The sequence below is a fragment of the Volvox carteri genome (genome assembly GCF_000143455.1).
Source record: "Volvox carteri f. nagariensis unplaced genomic scaffold VOLCAscaffold_68, whole genome shotgun sequence".
NCBI lineage: Eukaryota > Viridiplantae > Chlorophyta > Chlorophyceae > Chlamydomonadales > Volvocaceae > Volvox > Volvox carteri.
In genome coordinates this window covers 343,196-366,430 of record NW_003307611.1, presented here as the reverse complement: position 1 = coordinate 366,430, position 23,235 = coordinate 343,196, and the positions used below count along the sequence as shown (strand labels likewise).

Below are 23,235 nucleotides of genomic sequence, written 5' to 3'. Positions count from 1 at the left end.
CGAGTTGGTTCCATGATTCGTTTTTGAATGCCTTTGTTTACAGCAATCGAAAACAGAAAGAACTTGCGGGCCTTGTCTGGAGGAGACAACCCTCGAATTAACAATGATTTCAGCTACACCCAAGTTGTCCGTGTTGCGTACCCAGACAAATACGCTGTTTATGTTATGGCAACGCCACAACATTGCGCTTGTGCGCGGTTTCTCTTCCGCAACCATTCCTGAGATCGACAGTGATGCGCTTGTGGAGCAGTTGGACGCGAAGACCCCCGGCCTGCTAGTGCTGGATGTGCGCTCACCTGAGGCGAGTATGTTTCAATATCACTGCGGTTCAGGGAGGCTACCCACGAACTAAGTTACCTTCACACATGTCGCGTTGGTTGAAGATCAGGTCTCCTGTCTTCGTTCCTACGTCCTGCTGCTCTCCTAGGTTCTACAGCCAGTTATCGCTCCTGTTGACTCCACGTTTCCACGTCAACCACTGCTTGTACCTGGTCTCTTCGAACTTTCCTGGCGGGCGGCCCTCCGGACACGGATGTATGTCGGCGTTGATTTCCTGCTCCACTACGCCCTCCCTCGTGCCTCCTCTGTCCTGTGTGTACGCAACTATGCTCTCCGTGCCCTCATGTCGATTTACCCACTCCGCAACAGGAGCTGGCAGCTGGCACCATAAACGGCTTCTACAACGTGCCCACCCCTGTGTTCAAGCAAGCGGACACGGGCCCTCTGGACCGCGCCATCCACGAGCGCATCAAGCACGCCAAAGAGGTGCGAAGGACCGCACCCCTTGGAACCCTAGGAACCCATACCTTCAAGAGATATCCGTGGATCGCTACGCAAACCTCTCTACCTACATGTATACCTATGTGTCACAAGGGGCTGGGGATGGGGCCCGGGTGATCGGGGGAGGAAAAGACCACCTGGTGCCGGGGTCACTCGTTGCACCAAATGGGCGAGGCATACGAACAAACTCTTGGGTCAGGGGAGCATCTCAACACCCCCGGAAGTACGAATAGAGATGGGACACACCCTTGGCGACGCCCACACGATGAAGAAGCGGCCCCTTGTATTGCCGCGCGTTGTCGTTCTCGTCGTCGTCGTCCGGGCGGTGACTCCAACAACAACTACACCCACAACTTATAAACCCCAACTAATACACCCCACATGTGGGGCGGGCGCATATCCATGGAAGCTCGTCCTGTGCAGCTCATTGACTCTGACTGCATCGATACCGTCACCGACCGCATCACCACCATCCAATTCGCTGCTTACGTCGCAGCAGCAGCTTCTAGCGCCACTGGTGTCACTGAAACCGCGCCGGCTCCTATCCGCAGGTAGTGGTGCACTGCCTGTTTTGTAGTCCTGGTAAGAGGGGCCCCACAGCCGCTGCGGCGCTGCAGCAGCGTCTGCAGGCGCTTGGAATCGAACCCGCGCCACGAGTCAGCATCCTCAAGGGCGGCATCGACGCCTTCATGTCCAAGTACGCGGGCCGCACAGACCTGGTCACGTTACCGGCCGGCGGCTGGAAGGCGGCGGCACACTAGCGGTCAACCCTCCTTGGCGCTCCCCATTCATTCAGGGTATTGGCCGGGCCAGTGGGGCCGCGGGCCTTTCTCCCCCCCCTTTCCCCCCTCCCTGGCAGCAGCTTCAATCGCGTGTGGTTCGTCTTTCCCCCCCTTTCCCCCCTCCCCGCACTGCTGCACAGCCAGTGCAGTGAAACCTAAATTCACTGGGAGGTGTGCCGTACGGCAACAGTCGTGTAACATGGGAGCTCTGTTGCCCAGCAACAGTCGTGGTCGGGTCAGTTACCAACTACCAACTACCAACTGACTCGTAAAACATCACAGACCGCAAGTCGGAATGACCGTGTGGGCAAATGGTAACGAAAGCTGGGTGAATTTCGGTGCTGTCTGTGATGTTTATCCCCGAAGCGCCAGCGGCCTCAGCAATCCGCCCCACAGCCGCGGGCTTCATCGGGGCACACCGCAAGTCTCCGGAGGCCCCGTGCATTGGCCAAAGTAAATGTACAGACAAGCAGCTTGTGTATTTCATACAGAAATGAAAGCAAATTATGTTGGCCTTCTGGTGGCAAGTCGGATTGCCCATGCCGGCAAATGGTAACACAAGCTGGGTGTTTGAGTTATCATACGCCGTCATCTAGAATTCCATTATGAGATACGCGGCAGCTTTCGGGATGAAATTTAGCGCGAGAGGCGTTGATGTGACTTTTGAGGTCGGTGAATGGAGGCAGCTAAACTTGTTTGTGCTCATACGGTCTTTGTTAACTACATGCGAGATACCTTGCAATAGAGAATGCTGTATAGTACCGATAACGCGTTTCAGCCGGGTGAAATATTATGTTTGGTCCGTTACACACACACGAACACACACACACACACACACATACGAACACACACACACACACACACACACGGACATGGGCAATCCTACAGGTCGGGGCCCCCCTGGGCGCTTCGCGCTGGGGCCCCGCCCTAAAAGGTTCACCGCCGTATCCATCCATGCCTCATACATCATCCGCCGCCACCAGTTCCGTGGTGGGTCTATCTCTGCCGCCTCCGCAGCCATGGGGACCTCCGCCTTTGGCACGCCAGGCTCCCCTTTACACACATTTTCACGTCATTGCCGTACACACGTACCCCGTCATACGCCGTAGTCTCCGCCAGGCAGGCAGCCCTTGCGGGCACACGTCTCCCGACGCTGCCGTACATACTTCAAGCAGCAGCAACAGCGGCGGCAGGTGGCCATTCGGACCGACAGGGGGAAAGCGCCTAGGCAAGTGCAGGGAAGGTACAAACTTAAGACGTGACGCAAACATATGGAAACAGCATGCCGTACATTGAATTGGTGATTCCTCTGCATCCTCTCAAACCTCCAGAGTCCCCCAGAGCCTGCAAAGCCCAGCACCCAACCCCCAGCCTCTTCTAGCCCACTCAACAGGGCCGAAAACCCCAAGCCACCCACCCACCTAGACACCGAGCACACAATCCAGTCCGCGGTCAGTTTTGGTGATAACCGGGACTGGACCAAAGCACCCCCCTCGCACGTCGCGAGGGAAAAACGGCTCTACCAACCATCGCCGAGTGATGAAGCGGATTATGCGAGATGGGAAAGGGACAGCAGCACATAAACCATGTGAGTTTGATGAGCAGTTGCAAGGCGAAGCAAAGTGCGTCTCGTACAGCGGGCGGGTAACCAAGGCGATATGCATCACGTCATGTAAGATGGAGGCTGAGCTGGGCAAGGTTCGGAGCTGTACGGCTGGCGGAGCTTACGGAGATACTAGGTGTTGGCTGACAGTCTTTCCGGATGTCTTTGCTGCTGCTACTGCTGCTTGTGCTGCTACTGCCGCCAGCCAGCCACAATGGCTCGACCCTCACAGTCACACAGAACAGTACGGCACACGGCCGGACCCCTTCCCGGAAAAAGCACCTACCCATACGCCCGCCCCCCACGCGCCCAAGCGCCAACCTACCTTCGGGAAGCTTATGCACGCCCAGGTCCATTGCACGACCACGCACGTCCTGACACATACACACACAATTGACACCGGGGTTACCGGGGGCATGTTTGGTCATACATGCAGGTTCCCAACCCGAAGAGTGTTAGCGCTATGATGCCATACTGTGCCGTACACCGTACATCATGAGTTTTCTTTCCTGTGGCGTGTCCCGATGCCTTGTCCCGCATTACTCGCAAGGATTATGCCACCACGTCCTAGCTGGTGGTGGCGACAGCAGCAACAGCAGAAGTAGGCAGCAGCAGCAGCAAAACGCAGCGAAACACCTTGAGTCAGCAAGCGCCGCCACCAGCTAGGACGCAATCGCAAATGCGGGACAAGGAATCGGGACACGCCACAGGAAAGAAACTCGTGATGTACGGTGTACGGCACAGTACTGTATCAAAGCATTCGCCATCCCAATCCCACCCCACAACGTCCCCTCCACCCAACCCCCAGCTCCCAATCCCACCCCGCAATCCTAAATAGCAACCTGGCCCACCTTGAACACCGTTGGACGCAAATAGCTAAAAAGGCTACCAAGCTCACGACAGCTGTGACGACCGTGTCCTGCAAGATGGACGGAAATACGTTTCTTAAGTTATGTCTGCAGGCCCTCTGCAGCCCCAATGCTTGCCTCTCGGCACGCGTGCGCGACCACTTATTTGTGGCCTTCGCCGTTCCTGCGCACAAAACGACAAGATCGGTGACTGATGTAACTGTCAAACACGTTCCTCAAAACTTGAAGTACTCCCGACCACCCACCGCACTCCGAGAGCCACGAGCTTTCGTACACCTTAAACCCCAATGCATTCCCACGGAACATACTGCCTAGAAGTGGCCCTCTCCGGGTCTCACCGCAATGTTGAGGAAAATGTTGTCCGGTCAGTCTGTCGCCTGGTGCTTAGTGCGTGATAGTTGGTTTCTGGATTGGTTCGGAGCCATCTTCCGTACTTGCTGATCGACTGTCGAACTCGTCAATAAATAGGAATGAGCAAGCGTTTATCTTTGGTCTGGTATGCTTCTAGAGTAGTGAGTTGTGGCTGAGCTGAGCCGTTAGTTGCTTTTGTAACGCTCTGGCAATCACTATTGCATCCGATCCTTTAACAGTCACGGCTCAGCATCTGCAGCATACGCTTCCATGACCGCCCCCGCGGCAGGGCGGCACTCCTCGCTCGCGAGTGCCGTACCGTGACGGTACTTCAGCGTGGGCACCGATGTGGAGGCCAACATGTTTGTAGTTCACAGCGCTGTAGTAGTCGATGACTCAGGCCCCATTAGTGCGTTTGTCACGCAGCACGATCGACAGTGCGCCTGCGAGTCCCCAGCGCTTGTGGGCCTTGGGCTTCCATGTACTTTTTCTCGCGTAAATCCGAGTGATGAAGCGGTTGAGTTTATCGATGTCCAGGTCGTTGGGACGTCTTGGGGATGGGGGTGGGGCCTCGGGGTGGGTGGGGATTCGGGGTACTCGGTGGGATTGTTCACCATACCCTGTTGGGGCTTCGTGTACTGCCGTATCCGTTGGTGAACCCCTCGTGCCCCTCCATCTCCTCCTGTGTCCGTGGCTGTATTTGCACAACCAGCTCAGCTGCAGTCTCTGCCACGTGGCTTTCCGGTAGCTTTCGCTTGCCTCCGCAGCGCTGAGCATCTTCCAGGTTTCTGCGCGCGAGAAGTGCAGAAATTGGCAGGATCCATTTAGTGCAGAACTTGGCAGCTGATCGGATGGCCTTGACAACTGCCGACCAACTGGTTCCTCCTTATCCAGCCACTCCGTTAGCATTTCACCAGGAACAGAGGACCATCGCTTTTATTTTTGTTTGTTTAACATTGTTGCAGAGGCAATAGCTGCGTGAGTGGCGTGGGGCGCGCACGGGTTTCCACTTCTCTTCGGTGCTTGTGACCCGTGGGTCATAGGCTGTGTCCTGAAGAGGCTCGGGGCCCGCTGAACCGGCCGTGCAGCGCATGCTGTGACTCATGCTGTGACCCTTGCCAGCCTCCCTCTCGTCATGCCGTGCCCTGCGGCCAAGTCAAAATTTGGATTTGGCTGTCCCAACCCCTCCACCCTCCAACTCCTTCATTCGAAGACAGAAGTCCGTTCGGATTTGGGCGTGCATGAAGTAACCTGTCGCACTTAATCGGCTCGTTCTTTAATTCTGTATCTAATTCTTCAAATTTTCAAAGCATACTCGCGTCCCATGCTCTAGACACACCCGTCGTACAAGTTTCCTCGCACATTCCTGCGGCCTTATGTGCGGCAGCATGCAGTATCTGATGGCTCCTATCACTGCCAGGTGTTGCAGCTGTAAGTTAGCCTTGTGCAAGAGTTTATGCTGTGCACGTAGAATTTCTTTTCACACCCAAACGCCACGTGCACACGACTTTGCCCGCACTAGGCTAGTAATGGAACTCGTGTAATGTGCACAAATGCTTTTGCGGCCGTGAAAACAATGCGGTGGCATAAAAATCACACACAGCATGGGTGGGGGTTGGGTGGTGAGTAATGGCCGGCTTCCATGGTCGCAATGGACCATTTTATGTCATATGAGATTCCATTTTTCGCCACAATCGTTTATGCTTAAGGACAGGATGCGATGTGAGTTCCGGGAAATGGCTGTCATACGTGAACAGGGTGGGCGTAGTGAACAGGGTATGCGAAGAGGGTCTCTGTCCGGTCTGTAGTGACGACGGCAGTCTCCTTCCCCCTGTTCCTACCTCTTTCCCGGCGACATAGCACAGAGCTTTGTTCAATCTTTAATGCCAACTTAAAGGTTGCCTTCAGTATGTTGTTACAGGGTGGTATAGCTTCACCAGCGGCCCCCTTTCCCTTGGAGGCAGTTCCCTGCTCTCCCCTGCGAGAGGGGCACCCTAATCCATTCACCCCATCCGACTTCAGAATGTATTCGTTGGGTTCAGCAACTCACCACCAGCATCCAACCAAATCTAGCGGATCAACGGCGCCTCAACTTAGTTCCTGGTCAGCTCGCAAGTTGATATAATCACGTCCTACACCGTCCACAAGATGGGGGGCCACCTCCCAAGTCAACACCCCTCACACACCCGAGGGGTCGGCAGGCGGATAGTATATTGCAATGTATAAGGAACGGAGAGTTAACTCGTAGCCGTGAGGTTCAAATCTCTTTTTAAGTCAGTCAGGGACGGACTTCCGACTTCCAGTGACTTCTCTGGCTAGGTTTGCTGCTTGCCAAGGCATGGGCTGCATGCCATCAAGCAAGTACAGACCATACGTTCGGTAACTGCCGGTAATCCTGGTCTTAGGTAGGCCGGCAGAAGGCGCCCCACGCGGGTGGCACCAGAACAACCTTCAACACCATCGGACTTCTCAGTTAACTGCGGCGTGTTTGTTGGTATGCGCCTTCCAAAGATAGGACAATTGGGCCGTTTCCTAGAAGTTATGGGGAACATATTCCAGGAGCAGATGCAGGGCCGGGAGGAAGTGCAACAGCAACTTGACGACTCGTTGCATGCTGGGTTCCGCAGGAAGCTTTCACTGACGTCTTTTGGGCCAGGCACGTGTAGGAAAGATGTCCGCCTGAAACGGCGGCCATAGTCAAGTTTTGCGCACAAAAAAATGCTTAATGTATAGGGAACAGAAATTAAAGGGTCAATTGTCGGTCTTTGGAGTAACCTGAAAGTAACGTTACAGGGACTGAGGAGACTGTACTGAAGACTCTGCTGATGCCAGTTATGTGTGAAAGGACATCAAACATGTCAAAATTATGCTACTAAAATTCTTTGAGATCTTTTAGAGCTGAAAACGTCAGCGGCAGGTTGCCCAGCTGGCTAAAAATTGTCGGTGACAGGCGGCCACACGAGGCCGTATCAGGTACGCCGTACGGAGGGCCCAGCTCAGACGTGCGTATAGGGTAAGGAAATTGCTTCAAGAAACATTGAAAATTGGCTCTACGAACCAGGAAGATAAGGAACCGCAAGGAAACGACGCGTTGTGTGTGCTAGGGTGGCCGATTAGAAATTAAACGTTAGAAGCTGCAACAGTGTCGGAGGCTGTGGAAATTGAGCGCTAAGGTGAGCCTCGATGTTTGTGATGATTTCTCTTATCAGCGCTCGGCGTTTCCAGGCTGGCCGGCCCAAGCTGGCCCTCCACAACTTGGTCGTTTGCCCTATGACCAATCAGCCTTGGTTGTATCCGTAGGGCAAATCCAAATTACATGCTTTTGTCAACCATGCAGGTGCTTACTGCGCCATATCGCGGGGCTCAACGCTGAGAGTGTTGCTAAACAGCGCCTTCGGGTGAACTAGGCCGTAACCATCATGCCTAGTCTTAACCTGCTGGTGGTTGGCGAAGAGAAAGCGCTCCCTGATTTTGAAGACGCGCTCGAGAGTTGCAAGCGCTACGTTGGCCCAATTAAGCTGTTCACGGCGCACAAGGCAGTGGACGCAGTTAGCAGGCTTCAGGCAGGTCGCGTGTTACAGGAATGATTATGAAGAGCTTATAACCTGTGTGAAGAAAGTGAGCACCGTCTAACCTCTGACATGTTCGTTCCGCGCTCCATGCTGTGCAGAAACTTGTCCAGACGTGCGGGCAGTGCCATGCAGCTTTCCTTAGCAACCATTTTACATGTCCAGGCAAGGAGGACTTCAGCGAGACCTTGCGAAAGGTCATCAAGGAGAAACATCCAGATGTGCCGGTCGTTTGCTGGGGTAACCCGAAGAAAGGTGGCGAGCTGAACAAGCACTTCCATGCAACTCTGGTATGTTAACCATGTTAACCTAATTCTGGAATATGCCACGGTTGGGAAGCCATCGGATGCTGCGGGCCTTATTCTTAGTGGTGCTGCGGGCGCAGCCACTTCCGCGGGTTCCAAATGGAAGGCATTTTTTGCATCCTGCTCAGCCACCAAACTCACACGAGTATCACGAACCCTGACTTCTTGTTCAACTTTTAAACAGCACCGCTGAAGGGCTTGCCAAGGGCCGTACCTTTAAATAGCTCCCCGACTATCCATTGCGTTCCAGATAGATGGCTTCTACAGAAATCCGGGGAATCGTTCATCCGACGTCCTGATACCCGATTACATCAATCCGATGCGCTGGGGAAGGTGGAGGGGCGGCAGGGGTTTAAACCGTCCAGCATACCGCCTGGAGGTTTCCCTTCTGGAGTTGTGGAGTGGTTCATAATACTTTAACTGTTATGTATTCCCTGGGAACTCCTGGCAACCGGGTTCTCTTCTCCATCTTCGCATCTACCCATAGAAACACTGACACATCCCGCTCCCCCCCGTTCCCGTTTCCCTCTTCCATCCATCACCCTGATTCCCTTCTTCCCTTGCCGCATCCCTCCCTCTCCTCTTTCAACCTCTCCCGGCTCTCTTCCGGCCAACCCTTGTGTCCTACCTGCCCTGCCCACCGGCAACCACTGTTTGGCAACCGTCCCTGTATGGCAACCTGCAACACAACGCAATTCAATTCGAATTCAACGTACAAAACTCAACATAAACTCAACCACCATTCAACGCCATTCAACATTAATTCGACGTGAATCTCAACAAAAATTCAACGTGAATCCAACGCATCAATCTACATCGAATCATGGTGTAATGTCGCAAACAATCGACAATAATTGGTGAAACGCAATGTAACTCATAATGTGGCTCGGGTGTGGACCGACGTGATCCGGCCTAACATGACATGCTGTTTCCAACAAAATTCGTATTTCGCTTAATACACGCGCAAAAAATTATCCTGTACTCGTCACATTCAATCCAATGCAATGCAACTGAATATTCCGGAACGCGATAAAAAGCCCTGGGTGCCTCGCATTCAACAACCCCAACCATCGGGTTCGGCGGGTGTGCAGGAGTTCAGTAAGCACGGCAGCAGCGACATCAACGCCCTGGTGGACGTGCTCAAGCAAGTGCAGGCGGGTCAGATCAGGGCCGACTACCTGCACAAGGACCAGCGCAAATCCCTGGAGCGCCGCAACTCACTGGACAGGTGCGTGTGCGTGCAGCTGGGCGAACAGGGTCAGCGTTACCCTCGCACATACAGACTTACATACTTACTTACACACATACGATGGTAAAACAAAGATAGTGCACGCACGTATGTGTATCATACGAGTGCCTACTGGCAGGGGGGCTGGCATCCACTATCGGGGTAAGGGCGTAATAAGGGAAAGGCCCAGACAGCGGTCGGGGCAGGTAAGGATTAAGCGGCGGCGGCGGCGGCGGCGGTCTACAGCATCTCAAATTGTTGATGACAGAGCTGTACGGAGGCACCAGGCCGTCATGTTTATTGCCCTTCTAGTCTTTCGAGGACGTCGAGGTACTGCGGCGGGTGTTTCTTGTCACAGCTGGCGCAACACGCGCACACGCGGATGGAGGGATGAATTTATTTCAACGGATAAGAAACAAATACCAATCGGACAGTACGTAAATATTATACTGGATTTTCCTTCGGATGACCCGCAGGTCGGATTCACTGCGCAATGGCGGCGGCGGGGCGGTGGCGGTGGGGCGCACCGACTCCATTCTCCGCCGAGCTGACTCCCGACGTGCCTCCGCTGAGGGCTCCCGGCCGGCGGCAGCAGGAGGAGGTCTGGAGCGCACCGGGTCCATCCGCAGATCCATGGACGAGGACGCGGCTGCGGCTGCGGCTGGTGGTGGTGGTGTAGGCCTTCAGAGCAACCCCACATTGCTGCGGCGCAAGAGTTTGGAACAGAGGCCGCATGCAGGCGGCCTGGATGCGTATGGTGCGTATGTGTACGCGCGCGTGTGCGTGTGTTTGTGTGTGCATGTGTGTATGCCCGGAATGGTGCTATGGGGCACTTTTCGAGAGGGCTTTAGCTGTTCGGGGTTTGGGGGAGTCGGGAAAGTGGTGAGGTGGCGTGATGAGGTAGGGGGTATCCCATCCTTGCTCAACAATCGCAGCATTCTTAAACCTTTCAGCGGCCTCAGCCTCGGGACAATTTGTTCCTCGCGGTTGCGTCCCCGTGGTGGTGGTGGGCCAGAATATCAGTGTGTATGCATGTATGTATGTATGCATGCTTGTATGTAATGCATGTATGTATGTGTTGTGCAAAAAGGGGGAAGAGCCGTTGTATGGGTCACCCGGAGTGCGACGGGGCGCACTCGCACAGGTTTCAGCACTTGCTCCCCACACGTGCCCCCCGCTAAGCGACACTTGCTGACCTGCTCACCTCTGTCCCTGCCCCCCCCCCCGCAATAACACCCCCACGCAGGCACGGGTGGCTCAGGGTCCCTGCCCAGTCCCGCAGCCGCAAACGGTATGGGCATGGGCATGGGCATGGGCATGGGAATGGGCATGGGCATGGCCGGCATGCACCTGGGCGGCAGCATGAACTCCTCCATGGGCGCCGCGGGGCCCGGTATGGGGGCCGGTATGGGGCCCGGAGGTTTCACTCCCGGTCTGGGGAGCTTTAGCGGCAGCAGCGGCACCATGGGAAGTTTCAACAGCGGCACCAGGGGCCTGGGCGGCTTGGCCCTGGGACCGGTGGGTAACGGTATGGCGGGTGCCGTGTCAATGGGCGGCATGAGCGGGGTTGGCATGGGCATGGGGCATAGCGCCGCCGGTGCCATGAATGGGCAGATGGGGATGGGCGGCAGCGGCGGCGGCGGCGGCGGCGACATGGCCGCGATGATGGGTAGCATGTCGCTGGGGGCTGGCGGCGGCGGCAACGGCGCCGCCGCTGCCGCTGCCGCGCCGTCGGCCAACGGCGAGCTGATTCGCATGCTGGCAGAGGAGGTCGTACGGCTGCGTAAGGCAGTGGAGGAGAAGCGGGCGCGTGACGCGGAGGCGGCTCAGCTGCGGGATCTGCAGCAGCAGCAGATGCTGTTGCAGCAGCAGCTGGCGGCGATGACCGGCATGCGCGCCTCCAGCGCGGGGCTGGGAGTCGGCAGCGGCGGCATGCCGATGGGCATCTAACTTGGCGCGGAGAGAAAAACCCTCCTGGAGTTGTTGTTGTTGTTGTTGTTGTTGAAGTACCTCCACAACGGCGACATGAAGAAACCCGGAAGGAGTTGGCGCTCGGCTTGCTGATACTATATATAGCCCTGCGGTAGCGGCTGGCCACACGTATTGATTGTGGCGTCCCCCTGTGCGTTGCCCGGGGAACAACGCCGTGTGTGTATTGTGTGTTGTGCGTGTGCCCTTTCTGCTCCTTACTTTAGAGTGTAAGGAGGTGACTATTAAGGATGATAGCGCCCCTGCCCGATTGATGGTTTTATGAATGTGGTCTGGAGCCGTCTGGCTGGAGGTGGATGCATACATCGCATACATACATACATGTATACTTACATACACTTGAGAAAAGCGGAGGGAATTGCGGTCTGCGCGCTCTATGTGCCTGTGTCCTCTCTCTCTCTCTCCCTCTCTGTCTGTCTCGCTGTGTGTGTGTGTGGCAATACGGGTATACTGCAGTGAATATTGTCGTGCGGTGGCGGTGATGTGTTTGCAGTGATATGGTGGTGGTGGCTTTAGTAACAAAAACACTCTGGTAGTCGCGGTCGTCATTTATGCCGCTGTGTCGGCCAACGGGTTCGAGGAGGGGTGGAGCCACTGCTGTACCCCTCTTGTAGCGAGAGAACGAGGGGGTGCGCACCTGGGTGGCTTGGTGTATGTGTACCTGCACCAGCCCCCCATGTTCCCCCACAGGTTTGCTAACACCCCCCCCACACACACACCCCAGACACACACACAGCTCCGTGGTGATGCTGCGCGGGTGGTGCTGTGGCGGCGGCGGGGGCAACAGGTCGTTGTGGGATATGGCCGCGCGGGATGTATCTACATCGGCCTCTGGTTGGTTGCGATACCTCGTATATTGCTCAGGTGCAGCAGCAGGTTGGCAGGCAGGTAGTCAGGCAGCAGCAACGTGTTGCAGCTGCTGCTGCTGCTGTTGCTGCGTCAGCTCCCCCATCTGCGGGGGCCCGAGGGAGTATCCGCCGTATCACCAGTAACGGGTCACACTGTTCAAGTCCTCCCGGGGACACATCCATCCAATACACGATGTGTGCGCCAAGTGCGCCAATACACACACGGACGGATGTTTCCACATGCGGATATGTGTATACGTGTATAAAGGGAGAGAAAACGGTTGCGGCCATTGCCGCGAGCGAGCGAGCGAGGGAGCGCATTCGCTCTCACCAACAGCCACCGCCACCCCGCGGTAGTGATGATGATGATGACGATGATGGCCATATACGTACGGTGTCAAGATGGTGCTGGTGGTTTCATCAGTCGGTTGCGTTTTGTACCGAGATGATGTGTCGTTAGTGACCCCACCGGGGTGCAGTGCAGTGGAGGCGCTGTACCCTGTACGACGCGGTGGTACAGTACGACACAGTACACAGTATGCAACTGAGATATTGGAATCCGGGCCCCGGGGGAACATTAAAAAGAGGTTGGACCGTTTGGGTCGCTAGGCCAGGTCCTCTAGCCAGGCATTCTCAGAGCGGTTGGTGGTTGCTGTCGTACTACTAGATAACCGAATGTCATCCGCGATGCGGACCGAGATGACGTTGTCCCCAGGCAGGCAGGGCGGCTCCGGCGGGTTTGGCGTATTAGAGAGCTAGTTATGCCTTAGAGAGCTACCCGAGGTGCACGAGCACTGCATTACACGCAAGCTCACATCGCCCACTCGTGCAGCATCACGGCCTTTCGACCCGGTGGCGAGCTTTGCCGACGCACATACATACATACGTACGTACGTACGAGATGCGAGGGCCTTTCGCAGCGTCCTGATGTTATTTGTGGGGGTAGGCTACATTAGTTGTTCGTTAGCGGTTATGCAGTTACGGGAGTTGTGCGGTGGTTGCCACGCCGAAGGTCACTAGGGTGTCACAGGCGGTGCGGCGGTGTGTGTGTGTGGATTGAAGGAAGGCCCATTGCGCCATCACGTGTTGCTCAACATGTTGAGTTGCACAACACATCGACAAGCCCGCCAGCAGCTGCATATGCGACTGTGGAGAGCAACAGGATCCAGATCCGGTCGCCATCCGCCATCGCCAGTGTGGGAGATGATGATGATGATAAAGATGATAGGATGATGATGGTGATGATGATGATGATAAAGATGATAGGATGACGATGATGATGATGAGGAGGAGGAGGAGGAGGAGGGCGTCTCTGGGGTTGTGGGTTGCAGTAGTGCGCCGGATGAAGTCCATGAGCAGTAGTGGTGGGCTTTGGTTCGGTTCGGTTTGCTCGGGGATGGATGGCGGTGGTGAACAGGTTGCGGGGTGTCGGTCCGTCGGCTGGTGGGGTCACCACCACCCCAGGGCCCGCCGCCAAACCAACATGGAGCTCCCAGCTGCAGGCCTACTATTGACCTGCGTGTGTCTATTGGTGTGTTTAATAAACGAACCACGCCGCGAGGTGTACGGGTCGAAAGTTGCAGCTGCTGTGTGTATGTATGTGCGTATGTATATCTGTCTGCATGTTTAGGTATTGCGGACGTGTGCGCATTGCTCCTGGGTGCGGTGATGGTTATGGAGGCGAGGTGGGGGCCCTAAATAAGTAAGTCCTGATATTGATGCCATGCTGGCAGCTTCGCTTACTGGGGCTCCGTACGTAAGTACGGCTCCATCTTGAGGCGCATGGCAACGTTGAGAATGGCACGTGCGTCGCGTCCTTTCCTTTCGGCCCCCCCCGCTTAAACTGATCACAACATAGTGCCCAGAGAGCTGCTGCTTCGCTGCGGGCTTTGCTAATCGCCCGCAGTCGCTGAGAAACGACCAAATACGTGCTGCAGGGAGGGGCGTGAAATAAAACTCGAGGCAATTGGGGAAGTAATAAAGTCGCCGCTTGCGGTGTTGCATTGGGCAGAGAATAAAACCGCGGACAGGGGCTGTCTCAGGTCGTTGCTGGAGGTCGTTGCAGTCCCCCGTGTTGAGGGTGTCTGTCGCCCTCCCAGGACAGGGGCTCGTGCTGAGCCCCTCATTACTGTCATCACCTTCCGTCCTGGTAGCCGTTACTCACTACTCACCGCGGAATAGCATTTTCCTTTAAAGGACGGTTGGTGGCCCGGGTGGGGGGGTGTGGAGGTCACAAACACCCGCTGGTATACACGGCGGCTGTTCTTTGGGAAAGGGTTTCCTAAATTGCTTCCGTACTGCACTACAATGGGAAAGGATAGATATGCATGTTGCTTTGCGTGTATTTTTATCTGTGTTCTTCTATTATCCGGTAGTGCACAATGTTCGTATGGATCTGCTCAGGACGGCTCAGCAGATTGTAGGCATACATATATGCTGACGCACCCTAATGTATGCTATTAAAAGCGCTGCAATAATTCGTACTGCATCCGCAGCATGCTCTCAATCCAGCCGTACATGCCAATAATTCTGATTGGAGCGCTGCGGATGACGTACAAGGGGTCCCCTCCTCGGTGGTGTTTGGTATTGGCGGACAACACATTGAGACGCAGCAGACAAGTTGGACGCCTCACCTCAAGAACATAAAAAGTATCTTCATGGGGATTGAACCCACAATTGTTCCCAAAGTTGTCCCAAGTTGACCAAAAGAGTTCACCGCCTCACCCATGCAAAAGTAACGCGTGTCAGCAACTCATACACCACATACATTTGTTGGCCACCTGGGCAAGGTCCTGAAAAGCACCGGCGAGTAGTGATCTCGTTTGCATTCGTAGATCAGCAACTGCGAAGTGCTCTGGCGAACTGCAGAGTCGTAGGACCCAACCGACGGCAACGGAATTCGCGAGGCTACCTTGAGCTATATAGCCTCTTCCCAAATCACTTGGTTCATATTTCGGTATATGTCATGAAACCGATGCGTAAAGCTGGCTTACTTCTTTATGAGCTGAGAGTTGTAAACAAGCTGTAACTAGCGGCGTGCCTGGGCTTTAACAAAAAATTATAATGATGTAGATTATTTTAGTCCTCTGACTGCTATCGTCGAAAGATGAGCGCTAGTCTCCATGGAAACCTTTTTAGTCGTCGAGGAAACAGATTGCACAAATCCCACCCTGCTAAACGCCGTTACGCTTCCGCCCAGGCAGTTAATTTTCCAGCTAAAACTGAATCAAGCAGAAGAAGTTCGGCATCAGGCCCTAGCACCTTAGTCACGCTTGAGGAGGTGCAGCTCGCAGCCCAGCGACGAGGCCTGCACGTGGGCGTGAAGGAGTTTGGTCTATTCTATCGTGTTGTATGTCGCGATGGCGGCGAAGATGGGCGAATACTCGGCGTGACCAACGGCTTTGTGGCTCCATGGTTTGGCATCATGCACTGCGACACCCTACAGATCTTCACGCGTGGTCTTAAAGGTGAGGCACCCTGTTGCTGGTGTGGGCAATAGGGTTCTAGGACGATTCTTTTGTGAGCGGGACCCACGGAGCTGGGGACCAGGACACTGTCCATGATCCGAGTCCACCGTGTTGCGTTCTATGGCATGACTTAACGGGACACGGAACTACAAGTAGAGAGAACAGGTTGAAGAGCATGAGCTAAAAAGGCCTCATCTGGTGGAATGGTTGGAGCCACACGAGGGGCAGGGGAAGGGGGAGGGGGGGGGAGGGGGGGGGAGGGGGAGAGGGAGGGGGAGGGGGAGGGAGGGAGAGGGAGGGAGGGAGGGGGAGAGGGAGGGGGAGGGGGAGGGGGAGGACACAGGACACAGGTGAGGACACGGGTGAGGACACAGGTGAGGACACAGGTGATTTGCGGCACCTTGGAGCTCCAAGGGACATGGCCACTCTTAAGGGGGAGCGAAAAGGAGCGGGAGAGAGGGGGGTGCAGCCTTAGCGCCCTCCGGAGCCGTAGTCAGTGACTCCAGGGTCGCTGATGCACCAACCTAACTCAAACCAAAGCACGATCCAACCTTCGCCGATATACACACACACAGACACACACGCACACGCACACGCACACACCCCGAATGCCCCGAACACATCACCTCAAACCCTCCAGGTGACACAGGGCAGCGCATCCGCGGCGGCACGCTGGGGCTGGGCCTGCTGCTAGGCGGCGCCACTTTCGCGCACGGCTTCCGCCGCGGCTGCCGTACAGCGGAGATCCTCGCCATCAACGATGATGACGACTGGCACGAGCGGCTCGTCAAGTACTACTCATACTTTGGTTTCCGGCCGGTTTGCCGAGTGGGGGGTAACGGACTGGCAGACGTACCGCACATGCTGGTGTGGGGTGGGGAGGGCACCCGCATGGACGCGGACATAGGGGCCATGCTGCGAAGGTGGACACCAGCGCTGAGGGACGGAGCAGCAGAAGCAGCAGCAGCAACTGCCGCAACCACCGCTGTCAGCTCATCCCCCCGGACCCCAGACTTTGCGGCCGGTAGTACGGGAGCTGCTACTACTGCTGCTGCTACTACTGCTGCTGCTACTGCTGCTGCTACTGCTGCTGCTACTACTGCTGCTACTGCTGCTACTACTACTGCTACTGCTGCTCATGGTGGTGATGATGTTCGGAGGGGCAGCTGCGACGACGGTGGCGACTGACCCTCCCCTCCCACCGCCCAACTGGTGACCCGGCGGTCTGTCAGCCGGGGGGGGGTCCTCCGTCCTGGTCGGGGGGCCGTCATGCTGGGGGCCAGGGTCCCTCCGTGCCATGTGTGTGTGTGTGTGTGGGGGGGAAATGGGGGGGGAGAGAGACCAGTTGGAAAGTTGAACGTTGCTTTGACGGCTTGGAGCTGTTGGGGGCCAGGTCTTATCCCTCGGAGTGAGAAACCCGCAGTGAAGTGGGAAACCCCTAAGTCCCGAAGCGCCGCTTCCACTGCCACAGACGCACACATGTACGCTATGCTATGTTCATGTACGCCATGGGAGATGTATGCCGTACGTGCCGTACGGAACCACCGTCCTCAGCTGCTTCTGGGAAAGATGGGTTGGGGGGAGATTGCGCCGAACCCCGGGTGGGGCCAGGGGGGGGGGTGGACGCGCTGCTGTATACTATTTGTTCTTCTTTTTCTCCTCCTCCTCCACCTGCCCGGGCGCCGCGGTCGTGATAGGGTGATCGGGTGATGGGGGGGTCATCAACCCGTTGGACCGTTACTTATGAACCTTCGCTGCGCTGCCGCCACATCGGACACATTCAGGACGATATCGGACACCGCCGTACCGCAGCAGTCGTGTACCCAGCAGCGCGGGGGCCCTCCGCATGGGACCCCCGCACAGCGTTATCATATGGCCCCCACTACCACTCCCCACATCCCTTTCACATTCGTTACACGTCCAGCACGCTCAGCCAAGCAAAGCAAAAGCGCAACTCTATGTTTACGGTTGTGTGGATCTGGTTCTGAGTCTGAACCTTCTCGCAACGCCCCTTGTGCTCATGTGCAGACACACATACATACACATAACACACACAAACACAGATACACAAGTGCTTGTAATGGAGGACCCGGCCATGTGATGTAAAGCAATGTCATGTCATGACTTGGGTGTTGATGTGACTGCTGCTGCTGCATGGAAAGGGACCGCCCGCATCATCTTTCTAAGACTTCAAGCCGACAGGGACGTGTGTCTTCCAGAGGTGCAGGACTCATACCTGGAGGGCAGCATCGGTCCTCCGTACCTCCATTCCGTACACATCTTTACTTGCTAAAGTACGACGAGATAGGCGCCGATCACGGAAATACCTCCTGATGTAGATTGACGGTTTCCGATAGCCCGGTTGCGCCGCACCGCAATGTACGGCCCACGGGGCCCACCTCAGGCCCCACATTAGGGTTGACACTAATAACAAAGTCCAACAGCAATGGCACCCCTACCACTAGCACCACCGCCCCTACCACTTCCATCACCATCCACTACCCACCACCAGCACTGTCATCGTGGAAGCTAGTAACGTACAAGTACTGGTAGCAGTAGCAGCAATAACATTAATAAAAGCAAGGCAGCGGCAAACGGACAGAGCGTATGCGAGCTAGCTGGTGTCTTCTTCAACTACACGACATCCTGGTGAGTGACGAAGTGCCCCGCCTGCTCATGTCGTACACAAGTGGCAGTGCACGATTCGTTGTGATATACAGGTGTACTATGTCCTAGATACCTATCCTAGAGGTGTATTCACCGGGCTTTGTGCTCCCTTCACAGAACTACCTCTCTGTCCTCGTGAAGCCGTATACTGTATGTATGATGTGTGGGACAGGGGGGTCATATCTTCACCCTGCGGCCGCTACCGGGCGAAACTCTGCCTTCCCCGGTATTTCGGGGCACCCTCATCTAGTCATCACCTTCGTCAACTTCTCAGTGGATCGCTCAGGTTCCGCACCCACCACCGGCATCCAACGGAATCTGCCGGGTCAATGGCGGCTCAACTCCATTCCTGGTCAGCTCGAAAGTTAACTTTATCCCAGGTCACCACCGTCCATCAACTAGAGGGCACGTTTACCTTCCACCAATGGAAGGGTTTCGGCCCTGACAGGTCTCGATCCCGGAACCTCCGGGGGCATCGGTTGTGCGTTACCAGTAGTGCCTGACCTACTGTATAAATAATCAATCAGGACTACAGGTGGCGACGGCAGTAGCATAGCCACTACGTACACAGCTCTGTACGGACCCGGGGGGCTACATACATACATACATACATACATACATACATACATACATACATACATACATACATACATACATACATACTTGTGCGGACTTGTGCGGTGTTACCCCCTCGACGGGGGCTATCTCCCCTGGACTAGCCCAGGGAGGGAGAGGCGGAGGAGGGTAGTAGTCTCAGGAGGCTGTTTGGCGTCTTGTGGTGTGAGCTCTTTGCGCTCTTTTTTGCGTGAGGATTTTTGAGCTTGGTGACCTCCCCAGCCCGGGATGACTCGTCGGGCTCCCGGTCGCCCAGGTCCTGGTAGCGAGCTCTCTGAGATGCTCGGTTCGTTCGGTCGGCAGGAAGAGCCCCCCAGTTGCGACTTCGTTTATGTTAGGAGACCCACGGGCATAGATCCCGTCTAGTTGGAGCGCCAAACAAGCGCTGTTGCGTGCCGGCCGTCGTTTCCCGTGCGGCCTGACCCGGGGGCGGAGTGCATGAGACTAACCAGCCGTATGCACCCGCCCCCCACGCTGTGCTTCGGCCCTGGGCCCCCGGCTTTTCAGCCCACAGTGTAATCAACGTCATACATACATACATACATACAACCAGGCGGATAGCCGCCGGGCAGGGAATATACAACCGGCCGACATGCAGCCAGAGGGACACACACACCCATGCTGTCAGTCTGTCTATCTGTCTGTCTGTCTGTGACTATGCAGATATGAACAGAGTCCGAACAGCCTGGGCGATAATTAAGCAAAGGCATACAGATGGTATGACCGATGTACTTTAGCCTTCATGTTTATGTTCCTTTTTACAAACTAAAGCACGAACATTCAACAAAATATGGAACATTTAACGACGTGAAGGATTAACGCGTGTGTGGACAAATGCCCAAAGAACATTCAACGAACGAAGCGATTTCATCCGCCTGCCAAACATCCCGTCACGGAGTTGCACAATAGCTCCCCTTCTCCCTCCTCTCCGTTTTCGCACTCGCAATTAAACATACGGAGCTGTACACCCGACTTGCTGTACGTACGACTGTACGGAGCTGTACACCCGACTTGCTGTAGTCCACACCAGCTATATAAAGCACGATAATTTGACATAACCCTGAATGGCAGAACCGCGATGGCGAACAAGATAATTAGCAAACAAAGCAAGCAAGCCAAAGCAAAGCGCGCACCCCCATGTGTGCCCCGGTGTGGCGTCCTCTAGGTGCAGTCAGGCTCGCAAATCCGATGACACACAAACCGCCGTCTTCACCGCCGTCAATTTGCTGAAACCAAAACTACCTACCAACCGCCAGCCACCAGCCTACCAGCTCCATCAGCGGAATGTTGCAATACACCGTATGTAGTAGTCTGGAAGAAAGTGCAACCCGCTGTCAGCCCCTAGCCCCCCCTCCCGCACACACACCCCTCCATTCTGCGACGCTCTCTGTTACATAAGAGGGGGAGAGACATGACAACCTGTTGTACGACAACCAACCAACCATGCATGTATGTTTGCATGTATGTATGCGAAGTGTTGCAGACAGGGGTGACGTCCAACACAAACTTTAATCTGGCTGCGAGATGTAAATGTGGTGCGTGCCTCTGCAGGCATACCATCCTGACTGTTAATATTTATTGTTTATTATCAATTTGTAGATTCCACAACTGGCATTCATGCGAGATACACCACCATCAACAACAACAACAACAGCACCAACACGAACATGGACAAGGACAGTAACGGCTTTGGGGCCCCCTAACGAGGAGGAATGCAAAGTGGTAAGCAGGTTATTGCCGTACAGTGACGAGAAATTTCTGTCCTCCATGTTTCAATATGAAGCCGGGTGAAGGGTGTGAAGGGTGTGAAGGGGCGGCGGGGGTACTCGGGACCCCCCCGCCCCCCCGGCTATCCGCCCCCTTCCTACTCTGACCCTCTTGCATGCATACATGAGTGTGTGTGTGTGTCTTCAGAACTAATGAGAACGCGGTACAAGCTACAAACTTGCCCGTTTTGTCGTACTGCCGTACCCTTCCCGATTGCAGTGCACCGTCTCCCCTTCATTCCCCCCCTCACCCCTCCCTGCTCGAAGGGGTATTGCGGTGTCCGGGGGGCAAGTGGCCACCCCTACTGACTTACTGCGGCTAGAAGACCTTGGGCCCCCCCGACCCCATCATCCCCACCAAACCCGCTCATAGCCAGGAAGACAAAATGCAGATGGAGAAAACCATGAAGAAGAAGAAGCAGAAAAAGGAGAAGAAGAAGAAGAAGAAGAAGAAGAGGCGCCCTCCCCAAAGGAGCCCACCAGCAAGGTGTGAGTAGCAGGAGCAGTAGCAGGAGCGATACAAGACACGTGGGCCCCACCGCCTCCATCACAGCAGCCGTACCGGGGGCAGCAAGCCGGGGTTATTGGAGGACGGGAAGCCGTACAGGTCAACCCGCCGGCCGCGATCCCCCAGCGCGTTACCACCGACCACCAGCGCCTCGTGGGGATGCGGCGACGGCGGGGGGGCCGGGCCCGGAGGAGAACCAACCGCGACGGCGACTGCCGCCGCCGCGGCGGCCGCTGGCGGCGAGTTCACCGTATCGGGCACGACCCGGCCTCGCGATGTGGATAGACGTGAGTCCAAGGAGTACCGAGCTGTCACCGCGCGGGATCCGCTGGCGCCCGGCTGCTGGGCCTGCGGGCTTTTGGACGCCATCATGCCATTGTCAAAAGACCCGCGACCCGTGGGTCGAATCTGCAAGTCCGGAGCGCCGGCGGCCGCAGCGCCGGCGCCTGCCATGTTCTTCCGTCCGGGGGTTGGGGGCGCCTGCCTTGCCATGACGAGCTGCGGTGGCGAGTCCGATGCCGATGGCGCCGCGGAGAGGATGGCGTTGCGGCCGTCGTTGCTGACGGCAACGCGGGGTCGTGCAGGTACGGCAGCGCCGCCGGTCATTGCAGGAGAGGCCCGATCCGTAGATGTCACGTCGCCACCGCCGCTGCCAGTCAGCGCTGACCTGCCTTGGGAGAAGCTCTGAATCCGTTCTTTGAAGCGGTTGAACTTGCTCGTGAAGCTCAGGTGCTTGGCGCCCGCTAGCGACGGAATACGAGTAGCCGTGCCCGCCGCGGAGCCGCCGGCGGCGGCGCCGGCGGCAGCGGTGGAAACACCGGGAGACTGTGTGGCGGGTGCGCTAGTGCGATTGCCGTCCTCGTACGGCATGACGTCACCGATTCCCAGCGGCGGCGCCGGGCCCACAGCGTCGATTGTAGTGACGGCGCCGCCGCCGCCGCCGCCGCCGCCAAACGACTTGTTGAGCCATATCGGCAGTGCGAGCGGACCCACTCCCGGGCGACCGCCGCTTTCCCCTCGCCGCCGGGAGGCCATGGGGGATAGCGGCGCCGTCCCCGGACCTGAGGCGGGAACTGAAGATATCATCCTGACAGGCGACGTCATGCACGACAACGGTGCCACCGCCGTCGGCGGCGCCGCTGCCGTCGGCGGCAGGCTGGCGGCGGGCACCATCGGTGCGGACATGGATGTCGGACATGAGGGAACCACCGCCTCCGCCAGCCCCTCCAACCCAAGCAAGTCAAAGGACTGCGTGATGCGCCGCCGGCTGCGCCACCCTTTTCCTCTGAGACTCTGCGGAGGGTTCTCCTCCGCCTCCTCATCTTCGTCCGCCGCCGCCGCCATTCTTCCCACCGCCGCCGCCGTCGCCTCCTTCGCCTGCCTGCTGCTGGTAAGGCCCAGCAGCAGCCTGCCGCCGTCGCCGCCGCCGTCATCCGAACTGTCGTCATCGTCATCGCCGCCGCTTTCGGAGCAGTCCGTCTCTTCATCAACACCAGGCGGAGGCCCCAAACCGCCGCGTTCCCGCCACTCCTGCCACTCCTGCAGGAGCGCCCTTTGTCGGGTCACGGACCGGGCCGTGGCGCCAGAGTCTTCAGGAGCCTCGGCAACGCCGCTCTCCAACCCCAGCTCTATGCTCGTACGAGGTGAGAACCGGGATATACGGCATGCCAACGTCGATGCATTGCCGTACATCTGGCCGCCGCCAGGTACTACCGCCGCCGTCGCGGCCGCCGCCGCCTGGGCCTGGGAGGCCGCTCCCCCCGTTGCGGGACTCGTTGGCGACTTCAACGGCGACGGCTGCGGCTGAAGCTGCTGAGGAGGATGCGGGACACTTCCCAGCCCGAGCCTAGCGCCGCCGCCGGCGGTGAAGGACCCCGCGGCGGCGGCG

General features: G+C 56.6%; 5 protein-coding genes across 5 annotated transcripts in view; 3 read left to right on the top strand and 2 right to left on the bottom strand.

Annotated features, from left to right (window-relative positions):
- Nucleotides 1–103: 103 nt before the first annotated feature.
- Nucleotides 104–4,003, top strand: VOLCADRAFT_98123 (uncharacterized protein; the record flags this gene model as incomplete). The annotated part of the gene is made up of 7 exons (XM_002957038.1): nt 104–286; nt 649–765; nt 1,332–1,477; nt 1,707–1,797; nt 2,451–2,552; nt 2,894–3,013; nt 3,974–4,003. The coding sequence occupies 7 exons, from the start codon at nt 104–106 to the stop codon at nt 4,001–4,003; spliced, it is 789 nt and encodes a 262-aa protein (XP_002957084.1).
- A 992-nt stretch (nt 4,004–4,995) lies between these two features.
- VOLCADRAFT_98122 (uncharacterized protein) lies at nt 4,996–8,106 on the bottom strand (the record flags this gene model as incomplete). Its single annotated transcript, XM_002957000.1, has 3 exons — nt 4,996–5,173; nt 7,731–7,903; nt 8,020–8,106. The coding sequence occupies 3 exons, from the start codon at nt 8,104–8,106 to the stop codon at nt 4,996–4,998; spliced, it is 438 nt and encodes a 145-aa protein (XP_002957046.1).
- A 1,157-nt stretch (nt 8,107–9,263) lies between these two features.
- On the top strand, nt 9,264–11,437 carry VOLCADRAFT_98121 (uncharacterized protein; the record flags this gene model as incomplete). Its single annotated transcript, XM_002957037.1, has 3 exons — nt 9,264–9,487; nt 9,964–10,244; nt 10,734–11,437. 3 exons carry the CDS (start codon nt 9,264–9,266, stop codon nt 11,435–11,437), a joined length of 1,209 nt encoding a protein of 402 aa, XP_002957083.1.
- Nucleotides 11,438–11,852: 415 nt separating this feature from the next.
- Nucleotides 11,853–17,779, top strand: VOLCADRAFT_98120 (uncharacterized protein; the record flags this gene model as incomplete). The annotated part of the gene is made up of 6 exons (XM_002957036.1): nt 11,853–11,921; nt 12,213–12,340; nt 13,955–14,009; nt 15,524–15,791; nt 16,432–16,714; nt 17,716–17,779. 6 exons carry the CDS (start codon nt 11,853–11,855, stop codon nt 17,777–17,779), a joined length of 867 nt encoding a protein of 288 aa, XP_002957082.1.
- A 3,607-nt stretch (nt 17,780–21,386) lies between these two features.
- The window catches only part of VOLCADRAFT_98119 (uncharacterized protein), a gene marked incomplete at both ends in the record, with an annotated part of 6,298 nt that continues 4,449 nt past the window's right edge, over nt 21,387–23,235 (bottom strand). Inside the window, one exon of the mRNA XM_002956999.1 lies at nt 21,387–23,159. Coding sequence (XP_002957045.1) covers nt 21,387–23,159 — 1,773 coding nt within the window. The remainder of the gene's footprint in view (nt 23,160–23,235) is intronic.